The sequence below is a fragment of the Primulina tabacum genome, chromosome 9 (assembly GCF_025594145.1).
Source record: "Primulina tabacum isolate GXHZ01 chromosome 9, ASM2559414v2, whole genome shotgun sequence".
Taxonomy (NCBI): Eukaryota; Viridiplantae; Streptophyta; class Magnoliopsida; order Lamiales; family Gesneriaceae; genus Primulina; species Primulina tabacum.
The window spans coordinates 41294246-41307103 of NC_134558.1; the positions used below are offsets into that span (position 1 = coordinate 41294246).

The window sequence follows — 12858 nt, forward strand, 5'->3', positions numbered from 1 at the left end:
AAAATCGAGACCAATTTTGAATCTATTACAACGGTTTTCCAACGAGAAAATATTTTTCATCTTGACATTATACATAAATTAATTAATAATGTTATAAAGTTATTTCATTAACCCAACAGAGAAAAATGTTTTTTTTTTTTTGGCTTGTGAGTTGTGCCTGTGCTCTTTTTAATGGAATAAAATTAAATAAATATTAAATTAAATTATCCTTGACTCTACCACGACTCCAAACAGGAAATCTCGAAACTTAGGATGGTAGTATCAGCACATCGGTCAGTGTTGCACTCCCACTTCAACTCTCCACTCTCTATTTCCCCCAAGAAAATCTCACTTTTTTCTTCACAGCCACTCTGCGTCTCCTCCAGGTAAATGTAATCTCCAAATGGATATTTTGCTTTTATGGATTGATTTACACACGCACTCCGGATGTCCCATTAGTGGGTTTATTCATGAAATTTTTCTTCTGTATCAATTGGTTACTTGTACCGTGTTTACCGATGGTTTGCCAGTGATTTTGATTTGCTGAATTAGTAGATTATGGCCAAGTTCTTAACTTGTATTTACGGGCTTCCTTTATTGTGTGGTGGATTATTCATTTGATTTTATCTGAAAATTTGTGACTTTTGGGTATATAAGCTAACGTCGCTCGAAGTAAGAAAGATTGAATTTTGAATTGATGAGGGCAGTGAATTGTTTCTCACTTTAACATTCACAATGTTTTGTTGGCCCTTGATATTGGACAAATTATTAAGGCATGGATGAGCTTGATGGTTTGTGACGAAGGTTTGTTGTTTCGGATTTTTTTATCAATTGAACAAAACTCAGAGTAATAAAAGGTTTTCTGATGACTGCGTCTTTGCAAAATTTCTTCTGCATTTTATTGGTTTCTTTCTTTTTTTTTGGCTGATGTGGACGTGATTTGGATTTTTCAAAGGAGACAATCAATCTGTACTAGGAAATTGATATTGTGGCATGATATGATCCACAAATACAGTGTCAGGGAACGACACAAAGTATACAAATGGAGACCTTATTTTCATAAAAGTTTTTAAATTTAAGGATAATAGATGATGTATAAATTTAAGGATAATAGATGATGCTAAAAACTTTAAGGACAATTGCTCAGAATTTATATTTGTATGGTCATGACAAATGAAGACTGCATGAAGACTACACTAATCTTTTGTGTAGATGTACATTCTGAATTCTACGACAAGAAAAACTGGTGGATATATTTTAACTTAGAGAGAAATGAAATGGGGTAGTAGATGTTTAAGTCAAGTATAAGCATATGTTAAATCAAACATAAACGTTTTAGTGTATGACATAATTTTTACTTAGTTATTATTGCACATGCCGATACACTAGTCAAAAGTTTTAGACATGTGGCCGTTAACTTTGAAATCTGAGTAGTTTTTCAATATCCGAAATGCGGAAACTGCTGAAATTTTGAAAGCTTGGCACATTATAATTGAATATTTGATTCATAATGAGTAATTGTCTATGTTCTTACATTTGTTCAATTTGCTCCTTGTGATTGTCAACATGAAATTGATATACTTTTACTTTTTAGAAACATCCTGCTTCTTGATTTCTATCCAATTGCTGATTTTTATTTTTCTCACTTTTAAAGTCGAAGATCATCGGTTTTATCTGTCATGGACAATTCAAAATCCAACCCCACCAAAGAACTGCCAGTTGGTTTTGATGCAACTATGCTTGAAGAATATGCTTCTCTTTCTAAGTTACTCCAAGAATTCACAGATATCCCTACCATAGATAAAGCATGGACTTTTAAATCTGACAATGGTAATGCTGGTCAGTTTGATCAGAATTTACCCCTTTTTAAACATTTATTCTAACTATTTCCTGTTGTTTGAATGTGTGCAGCCAAGATGCCTGATTTGCTACTAATGTTTACATGATTTTCTGCAGAAGATGGTTCTCAGGCTATGTTTTCCATTAGCCAACCAAATACTTTGGCCAACAAGAGGAGGAAATCCATATTATCCAGTCACATTCTACAAAAAAATAGTGGTTCTGTAACTTTTCAGTGGGCCCCATTTCCTATCGAAGTTAACGGTGTCTCTGCTATGATACCCTCTCCATCAGGTACAAAGCTACTAATTATTCGAAACCCTGAGGATGGCTCTCCAACACACTTTGAAATATGGGGCCCATCTGATGTGAAGGACTTTGTTGTTGCGCAATCTATCCATGGATCGGTATATACTGATGGATGGTAAACATTCTCTATGTATTATAGATTATTACCCGCGTGCTATTGCTACAAGCTGAGCATTTTGATTAGAAAAGAAGCATTGCACAAAATGAGGGCAAAAAGTATATAAGCAAAAGAAACGTAGAGTGAGTTTATTTAGTTATTCAAATTTTCTTGCATTAGCAATTCACACACACACACACAGAGTTAATACCGCCAAGTTATATATACACACACACATATAGTTAATACCGTCTAACTTGGCATATCGTCTTATTTTTGGATGACCATAAAATTATATTGAAATCAGAAGGATGTCAATCAAGTTTGCAACTTCCCAAATTCTCATTGATACTTTCTCAAGGAACTTACATCAAATTTTTCCGTGCATTTTATTTTTGCAAGGCATGAAGTGATGCGCCATAAATTAGGATAGCATGTGAGGATATGATTCTTTCAAGTTTTGGAAATTGAAGCTGAATGAAAAATAATACAAGAAATCACCAGTTCCTTCACAACTACTAATCTTCTCCTTGAGATTTCTGATTATTTTTGTATTTGCAATTCATGCACATCTTAGTGCTAATGACTTCATTGTGCATCATTTTTCCGTCTTTGAGATATTTTATGTTTTATGGTGACAGGTTTGAGGGAATCTCATGGAACTCAGATGAAACCACTGTAGCTTATGTTGCCGAGGAACCTAATCCCACAAAACCCACTTTTAATAACTTTGGTTTCAAAACCGAAGGTGCCACAGAGAAGGAATGCTGTAGCTGGAAGGGTCAAGGTGATTGGGAAGAGGATTGGGGAGAAACTTATGTCGGCAAAAGGCGGCCAACACTTTTTGTCATTGATGTCAATAGGTACAAATAGTTGTATGGGGCAATCATACCCATCCCACAATTGGAAAAAACATTTCAAAGTTTATTTTTATTTTTTGTAAATATCTACGTTTTACCTCTCCTAAAGTAGTAGATTACCCCCTCATATAAATTTATAAAATACTGGTTCTTTCCCTGGTTGTATATTACAATATAAAACCGGGATATGTTCACTATTCATGCATCATATGCTAAAACGAACTTTGAGCAGTGGAGAGGTACGTGCTGTTGAAGGAGTAGGAGACACATTAAGTGTTGGCCAAGTTGTATGGGCACCATCAACTGAAGGCGATCAATATTTGGTATTTGTTGGGTGGCTTTCAAGTGATAGGAAACTTGGTATGAAATATTGCTACAATAGGCCTTGTTTCTTGTATGCAGTTAAAGCACCATCTTTCAAATTGGAAGACAGCTTAACCAGGTATAACACCCTACTAGTATATCTTATTTTGTGTCACACGATTTACAATTTCGTTGACAATCAGAAATACGACTCACTTACCTGGTTTGCTCTTTGTATGATTCTCTGTTCCCCTTGGTAGAAATCCCGCTGAAGATTTACTCATTATCAATTTGACCATTGGCATCAGCAGTGCATTCTTTCCTCGGTTCAGGTATGCTTAAATAGAATGGTCACTTTAAATAATTATACCTGTTGATATTCCAATGGCTTATCTAGGATCAAGTATGCAGCCATATTTTATTGTTTTGTAAGAATTTCGTGATCATTTTACTAAGAAACTCTCTTGTAACAAATTTCCTAAACCAGCCCAGGTGGGAAATACCTCATCTTTTTGTCTGCACGAAGTTCTGTGGACTCCGGGGCACATTCAGCTACAGATTCACTTCATAAGATTGATTGGCCGTCTGATGGAAAGCTCGGACCCCATCTGGAAATTGTAGATGTGGTATGCTATTTTTCTATTGACTTTGACCTGTCAAATAACTAAAGAGGAGTTTACCAGACGACTAAGAATCTTGGATATTTTTTTGTGATCTTGGTTATATTTCCATTATTTCTAGAACATCCATTCTTGAAATAAATTATAAAAAGTTGAATCTGAGAATATGATGTAGCTTCGGATTTATTATCAGGAGGAGACAATTTTACCATAAAAGCTATGTCATGTTTGTTCATTTTGTAATGATAGGTTGGTAATTTATAATTTAATAATTATAATAATAATATATTTTGGATGTGAATGCATAATATAAAAATAGTTTACTTTTCGAGTAATGAAAACTTGAATTAAAATGATGGTTTTGTGGGGGAATTATAAAATTATGAAAATATGTTTGTTGGCATTTCCCAAAAATGAAAACCTTCCATAAAACACTAAAAAACACATATATCCCTCCACTCTCTTTGATATGGTATTAGAAGATTTTATCTTGATGTGGAGTTTCTGGTGCTAATGCGTAGCCTGCAGTAAAACGACAGAGAACTATTACAGAAAAGGTTGTGTAGTATGAGTATTTTATCCTTTTTCACAGGTGTCTTGGCTCACATCTTTTGTTGCTTCTTTAGGTTCCTGTTGTGATGTGTCCTGAAGATGGCTGTTTTCCTGGGCTTTATTGCTCTAAGTTTCTCAGTGAACCATGGCTTTCTGATGGACATACCATCATTTTATCTTCTGTTTGGGGCAGTGTTCAAGCAATACTTTCAGTGAATGTATTAAGGTAAGTTGGAACTATGCTAATGCATCTCATACTCTTGTGTTTATAACTAATGGTTCCTTATGATTTTCAGTGGAAGAGTGTCACTGATCAGTCCAAATAGCTCAAACTTTTCTTGGGATGTCCTTGCTATAGATGCAGACAATATCATTGCCAGTACGTGTGAATGTGTTTTTATATGACATGAAGAGCTGTCTGCTTGAGTTTGTACCACAAACTAAATGATTATTTTTGTTTTGTCTCGAAAAGTTTGCAGTAGCGTAATTGATGTTCCTCAAATCAAGTATGGCAGTCTCATTCACAAGACTTCTACAGATGCTAAATGGAATTGGCTTGACGTTTTTAGCCCCATAACCAAATGCTATGAAAATGTATGTTTAAGTTTTCTAAGCTCCAAGTTTTTCGAGTTTCTACATACTTTCTATGTAAAGCTCTTCACCATTTTCTTATAATTTGGCGCAGGTTAAGTCTTTAATGTCTTCCTCTCAGGTTAGTATATTGAAGATTCCGGTCAGGAGCATGCCTGAGAACTTTACAGAAGGTGGTTTAAGCAATGATCTCATATTAAACGCTATTAGTGTCGCTTTTTTTAAAAAAAAATATTACATCTTATCTCCGTGGACAATACCTGGACTAACTGTCATTTGGATAGATAAATCACTGAGCCCTTTAACTTGTCATATGCACTAGGTGCAAGCAAACCATTTGAAGCTATCTTTGTATCTTCCAAATCCAAGATGCCTAATGGGCAAGAACCAATGATAGTAATCCTTCATGGTGGTCCTCACTCTGTTTCATTGTCCAGTTTCTCAAAGTCCTTGGCTTTCCTCAGTTCACTGGGTTACAGTTTGTTGATTGTGAATTATAGGTAATCTCAGCATTTCTTTCTTTCTTTCTATTTCCTTTTTTTAAATGTACTTTTTGATGTCCAACCATTATTTTAGAATGCTAGTGAGATAATGAATGTACAGCCTACATAGTTTCCTTTTCATATCTTTTGAGGTGTACTACTCAAAGTTCAATGTGTTGCAACTTTAACCTCTTGATTAGTTGTATACATAATGTGAACGATTTATTAAAAATTTAGGAGCAAAAACATCACTTGTGAATCTGTAGTCAGAGCAAGTTGTTTTGCTAGACTCTTAGGATCCTCTTATTCATGCTCTATCACTTTCTTTCAATTTGGTTGTGAAACGAATGATCAGCACATACGTGCTCTTACTCATCCTCGTGATTTGCATATCTTTTGAGGTTTTCTACTCAAAGGTCACTGTGTTGCAACTTTAACCTCTTGATTAGTTGTATACATAATGTGAACGATTTATTAAAAATTTAGGAGCAAAAACACCACTTGTGACTCTGTAGTCAGAGCAAGTTGTTTTGCTAGACTCTTAGAATCCTCTTATGCTCTATCACTTTCTTTCAATTTGGTTGTGAAACGAATGATCAGCGCATACGTGCTCTTACTCATCCTCTTGATTTGCATATCTTTTGAGGTTTTCTACTCAAAGGTCACTGTGTTGCAACTTTAACCTCTTGATTAGTTGTATACATAATGTGAACGATTTATTAAAAATTTAGGAGCAAAAACACCACTTGTGACTCTGTAGTCAGAGCAAGTTGTTTTGCTAGACTATTAGAATCCTCTTACTCATGCTCTATCACTTTCTTTCAATTTGGTTGTGAAACGAGTGATCAGCGCATACGTGCTCTTACTCATCCTCTTGATCTGCATATCTTTTGAGGTTTTCTAGTCAAAGGTCACTGTGTTGCAACTTTAACCTCTTGATTGGTTGTATACATAATGTGAACGATTTATTAAAAATTTAGGAGCAAAAACACCATTTGTGAATCTGTAGTCCGAGCAAGTTGTTTTGCTAGACTCTGAGAATCCTCTTACTCATGCTCTCTCACTTTCTTTCAATTTGGTTGTGAAATGAGTGATCAGAGCATACCATGAATTGTGTAGGATTGAAGCGTGAATTTATGCCAGGCAAGTTTTTATTTTACATTTGTTGAGCGAGTGGTTGCCTATAAAAAATTATTTTCTCCTGACAAAAGCATATTTCAATTTGACAATGTTAATTCCAGAGGTTCATTGGGATTTGGTGAAGAAGCATTGCAGTCTCTTCCAGGGAATGCTGGGGTCTCAGGTGATTGTTAATTAGGCCAATTGTTTCATTTTTTTTGTGCAATTAACGAAATTAGAGGTGTGTATGAATCTAATCTGTCTTCTTGATACATGTACAGGATGTCAGTGATGTTCTCACCGCAATAGACTATGTTATCGATAAGGGACTCGCGGACCCATCAAAAATAGCCGTTCTTGGTGGTTCACATGGTGGATTTTTGACAACGCACTTGATTGGTCAGGTCGAAATGTGGAAATTTTCACACTTTTATCTTCGGACTTAATGGTTTTTGTGAGTTATATAAATACTTGAAGTGAAACTGTTTAGGGTACTTTTGAAAGAAACTATCTTAGGAAACGAAGCATAGTTTGAGGATGTCTCAAAAACGAACAGGGAACATTCGAATCACCAAGTCATCTTGTGGCGTAGCTTTTGCTCAAATTCTGTCATATTTCTTTCAGGCACCGGACAGATTTGTTGCAGCAGCTGCCAGAAACCCTGTATGCAACCTTGCCTTGATGGTTGGCACATCTGATATTCCCGATTGGTGTTTCTTCGAGGCATATGGAAGTGAGGGAAAAGCTCTCTTTACCGAATCCCCTTCACCAGAACAACTTGCTGTGTTTCACAGCAAGTCTCCGATTTCTCACATATCTAAGGTCCAATATTTTTAGCTATTGTAGATGCTATTGTATTGCAAAGAAGTCGACTAAATACCAACTATTTCTTTTTGGTACTTCTTTACAGGTCAAAACTCCCACACTGTTCCTTCTTGGAGCTAAGGACCTTCGTGTGCCGATTTCCAACGGATTACAAGTAAGATTTGATAGTATCATTAGACTTTGAATTCACTGGTTATGACTGTAATTTTAGACCAGGGTACAAGCAAGGCAACAGTTCATGGGTAGCTCATGAGCAATTCAGCTAAAACTCGACTTGGCTCAAGCTACTTTGATACCCGGACTTCTGGAACACCGAACATAATAGATGATTTGCTTTAGGAACCCCAAATTCAGGAGCTATTTTTGGCCTAGAATGCAAAACACAGCAAGTTGTTCTGGTGAAGGGGATTTTATAACACGAGACAGGTGCTTGTTGAGTTCGAACATATCAAGTCAATATACGAAGAAGAGCTTGTTCGAGTAGCGAGATTTTATTTGAGTCTAGCTGTAGTATAGCACGAGCTTGACTCAACTCTCATATTTGATGCACCCCTAGCCGATGCCATGTATAACGAAGCAGAAAAGGCTAGAATTCATTATTAGAATTTTCCCAGACTTACACAGGCGATTTATATATATGAAGAGGCAATATACGGATGGGTGGTATCTAATTTCAGTTTTCCTTTTTTTTTTTTTCCCACTTACGCAGTATGCACGAGCATTGAAGAAGAAAGGAGTGGAAACTAAGGTGATTGTGTTTCCAGAAGATGTGCATGGCATTGAACGGTAACTCACCATCATTGTATCTATCACACGGCTTTGTTACCGGTTCCGACGAACCACAAATTTTGTTGAGTCGGCCTGGTTTGAAGTCTGACTGTCTGATACGTGTTTTCTTGCAGACCACAGTCCGATTTTGAGAGCTTCCTCAATATTGGAGTCTGGTTCAAGAAGTACTGCAGATAGCATCTGGAAGCAAGTATATTCTTGATGATTTTCAATTTACACATAAACAATTAAAGATACTAAATAAGAGGCTAATATCGCCGAACCCTTTAAATCCTACTAGTAATATGAATTGGTAAAATAAGATATTTTAATTTGTTTCAATTATATGTTCTATGTGCGATGCCTATTATCATTTGTGATAGATATAGAATAAGATTTAAAGATTAAATTTTATTGGTTTGAAAGTAAACCTTTTTAGCTTCTTGTGTATATCACTCCCAAAAATCCTCCATCTAGTCATTTTGAATCTATGGATGTCATTATAAATCCAAATTGATCCATCCAAATACAACGTTATATCATTTGAAAAAGTACATAAATAATTACATATTTCAAATATAAACAAATCGTCATTGTATGTATATAAAATAATAATAATTAGAGCGCTTTAATATAAAACAATAATCAATATAATATTTTTAACCAAAATAATATTATATTTTTAACTTCAATTATTAAAATTATATAATATGTTTATACCTGCAAGTCATGTTTCATATTTGTGTCGAACGTATTTTATACTAAGTATCAATTTTATATCTTTTCAACACCTCGTTTTTTTTTCCCCATTAAATTATAAATCAAAGCATCCTAACTTCGTGGGAAGTGGAAGAAAGTTAGGTTTCATGAATCATATTTGTTAAATGCTTTAAACTGAATAAGTGTATTTTCCATTTTTTTTTCATAAACAGTGTCTGTAATTCGTATTGTTTCAAGAATTATTTAAATGCAATCTTACAGAAACGAAATTAATTCATTCTTTCTTCCAAATTACTGAATCAACATTCTTCACAAGTAGGAAGTATATTTCAAAGACAATTGTGTCTGTTGTATTGGAAAAAGCTGTAGTATGATCCCTATGTGTTGAACAGAATAAGCACAACAGTGATTTTCGTCTTGATGGCGGAGCTGGTACCAATTGGAACAATTATAGCAGTTGTTTCCAACCAGATCATTAAAACAGCTCAGGCTGCCAAGGATGTTTTCGAAAAGGAAAGTTTTAAGGTTATAGCGAAACATCTTTTTGAAATCGATCCCGTGTTAAAGGAACTTCAGTTGAAGCAGCTTGGTGACTCAACTGCCACGAGGCAAGCTTTGGATTGCCTCGAAACAGATGTCAAGAAAGCGAATAACTTGGTAGAAAAGTACAAGAACCAGGCCCGCTTCTACTTGCTAGTGAAGTATAGGCACATTGTAAAGGAAGTACAGGAAAGTCTTTGACTGCTGTCTCTCTCGCAAATATTGAGGTATTATCAGGAATCTCAGACCAGGCGAATAGGTTACAGAACGAGATGCAACGAGCAGAATTTGAGGCGTCTAAATCCCAGCTTCAAATTAATGATAAGCTAAACCAAGGTCTTTCAGATCATGTACTTGATAAAGAATTTGCAAATGATATGTTGACGCAAATTACTCTCGCTGTTGGTGTGCCAGTGAACCCACTAAGTTTAGCAGAGAATTAGCTAAGGGAAAAAGAGGAAGACGAAAATGGGAAAGAAACGGCTGAAGTTTTGTTCTTAAAGCAGGTAACTGAATTGCTATCGAGGGCAGATGCTGCCAAAGATTATGAACAAGCGAGGTAGCAATATTTCCAAAGAGTTAAAAGTTATTGACCGGTACGATTCTCGAGAAGAATATATTCAATTCTTTTGTTGCATAACCAGATATTTGATGGTTGATACCGTTAGCCTCTGCACGGATACCATCTGTGAAAGAGCAGCCCTTGAATCTTGGTTTGAATGTGGGGAAAAACAGATACAGAAACAAGCGAAATTCTTCAAGATTTTTCAGACAGAGCTAACATCCAACTAAGGCAGTCGATCCAAGTGTGGAGGGAACTGAACTATTGTGTCAAGATTAGGCGTTGCAAGGAAAAATTGATATCGGAGCTCAATTCATCTGTTGAAGAAACAATAGAGCAAATAAAAGAGCTCATTAGAGAGAATCATATCAATAAAGATTGGATTTCTATTTCACTCTTGTTATGCTTGGTAGCACGGTTGATGGAGAGGTAAAGAAGGAATTATTAGCAACCTTGAAGGACATTGTCGAAGGTCATGCTATAAACAAGGTTTGTATTTTACACATTGGGCAAAACCCTTCAAAACTATTCATTTTCTTGATAACATTTCTGCCTTTTATCTTATAGGTTATCTTCATTGAGAATCAGGGGATTGAGAAACTAATTCTATGCTTAAGCATGGACTCAAGAATATCAAAGGCTGCAGTGGAGTTGCTATACGAGGTTTTGCTTCATAGGTCAGGCTGGAATATGTCATACTGCAGGATGCTTTCTAAGAACTGCGGTGTGATCCATCTTTTTGTTCCCCTTCTTAAAAATCCAACCGACGAAATAACTAGAACAGTTGAAGAAATTTTGGCTAAGCTTTGTGATGCAGATGAGAATGTTATTCAAGCTGCTAAAGTGAATTGGTTTAGACCTCTGGTTGATAAAATTGTCAAAGGTCTGTCCTGATCAAAATTATTCCTTTCACTAATATATTATGCAAGGGTCTTTAGAATCATCGATTTCATTGTATCAAAATATAAGAATTGAATTGGAAAGTATGAGCATACCGATTATTTCTTTTAGAAAAAATCTATAAATATATAAAATATGTGTGATATTATTTTCTGGATAAATTTTTTTTACACCACGCATTTCTATTTTTTAAAAATTTATGTTCCCTCAAAGCAATAATTGTGATTCCTTGAAATAAATTTTCGAGACAATTTTCCCCCAAAACTGAAGCATGATATATTATCAGCAATTATTATAGATGAAGTCCAACCAATATCTACATACATTCATTCTTTCTTTCCGCCCCATTTTCAAAGGCAAATTCCAAAATGCCAATCATTTTGGGGTTAAATTTAAAAGCTCCATCATTTTAAACACTGCTGTTGCATTACAAAACAACTAATTTCTTTAATTTTAAAATATGTCAATAAAATCAAGAGTTTTTCAATAAATAAACAACTACATTTATTGAAATCTAATTAAAATCAAGTGTTTTTCAATAAATAAACAACTACATTTATTGAAATCTAATTACTGAATATGTTATTTCGTATTCTCCTGTTTAACCTTGTACAATATACACATTAGGCATGCTTAACGGATTGGTTCGGACCGGAACCGACTCGGACCCGGTCCGTTAAGCCCGGAACCGGATCTGTTAAGGATGAACCGGACCCGAAATCATGTACAATTCATTGTTTGGTGGGTTGAACTGGTTCAGCATGTTCTGAACCGGTTCAACCGAAATCGGATCCAAACTAGAACCGGTACTGGAACACGAAATTTTTTTTTTTTAAAAAAAGGCCTTTGGTGCAGCAGTTGGCACTTGGCCCAAAGGCTGAAGATTTCAGTAGCCATTTGAAATTTTAATTTTTAAATTCTGCAAATTGGGGTCCTTTATTGCAAATATAAATTTTTTTAACCCCCAAAAATCACCTATAAACACAAGTTATTTTTTATATTTCACACGTCAAGCTTCTCTCAACTTTACATTTTTCTACAATTAATATCTTTCTTTGCTATAATTTCTCCAAATATATTCAATAATTATGTTATAATTTTATCTATCATCAATATTCTTTTTATTGTTATTTATTTATTATTTTGCAATTTACTCATATAAATAATTCGAATTTCAATGGCATCATCTTCGAACCGTGGTGGTGGTGGAGGCGAATACACTTCCGACTTTGGTGAATATTTTGGCTACATCCCCCGACTTTGATGAAGTCGAACCTGACTACAAGGATGAAGAAGCCATGGAGCTCCTCAACAAAGATGTATGAACGCCATCGTCTACCCGAGCAAGTAACACAATGTTAACGAGCACGACGACAACCCATGCAAAGCGAAGCAAAGTTTGGGATCATTTCGATATTGAACAACAAGGTACGAATAACTCTTTTGCCTAATGTAAAATTTGTAAAACGAGATATTCTTACAAATCAAGTGGTGGTTCCGGTGGTACCGGTAACTTTGAAAAAATATTTAGTTAAGGTACATAAACCTGACCCTGATACGCTAAAACCATTCGGTGGGAAACCAACACAACAACAATTTAATCTTTCAAGTGGTAAAGCTTACATAATTACAAAAGAAATTTCTCGAAAAGTCATCATAAAGTTTGTTACCAAATATTGTCAATCTTTTATAATAGCTGAAGAAAAAGGTTTTGTTTAATTTACTATTACTATTCAACATGGTTTTCACAATATTTCTAAGGCACACACTTAAGAAATATTGTTTTGATATT

At 35.1% G+C, this 12858-nt stretch overlaps 1 protein-coding gene and 1 pseudogene across 1 annotated transcript; both read left to right on the forward strand.

The window, feature by feature from the left end:
- The first annotated feature begins 205 nt into the window (after nt 1-205).
- Nucleotides 206-8686, forward strand: LOC142556324 (acylamino-acid-releasing enzyme 1). The gene is made up of 18 exons (XM_075667764.1): nt 206-365; nt 1634-1809; nt 1936-2242; nt 2866-3087; nt 3317-3526; nt 3648-3719; nt 3875-4013; nt 4634-4785; nt 4856-4938; nt 5032-5153; nt 5245-5323; nt 5473-5650; nt 6874-6928; nt 7033-7155; nt 7376-7573; nt 7662-7730; nt 8286-8362; nt 8479-8686. The coding sequence occupies exons 1-18, from the start codon at nt 253-255 to the stop codon at nt 8540-8542; spliced, it is 2439 nt and encodes an 812-aa protein (XP_075523879.1). The 5' UTR covers nt 206-252; the 3' UTR covers nt 8543-8686.
- A 696-nt stretch (nt 8687-9382) lies between these two features.
- LOC142504525 (uncharacterized) lies at nt 9383-11060 on the forward strand (annotated as a pseudogene).
- The last annotated feature ends 1798 nt before the right edge of the window (nt 11061-12858 follow it).

Coding starts and splice junctions, on each gene's coding strand:
- LOC142556324 (XM_075667764.1), top strand. CDS start 253: ATGGTAGTATCAGCACATCGGTCAGTGTTGCACTCCCACTTCAACTCT. Junction 3,720..3,874: donor GCATTCTTTCCTCGGTTCAG/GTATGCTTAAAT, acceptor TTCCTAAACCAG/CCCAGGTGGGAAATACCTCA. Junction 5,154..5,244: donor TAACCAAATGCTATGAAAAT/GTATGTTTAAGT, acceptor AATTTGGCGCAG/GTTAAGTCTTTAATGTCTTC.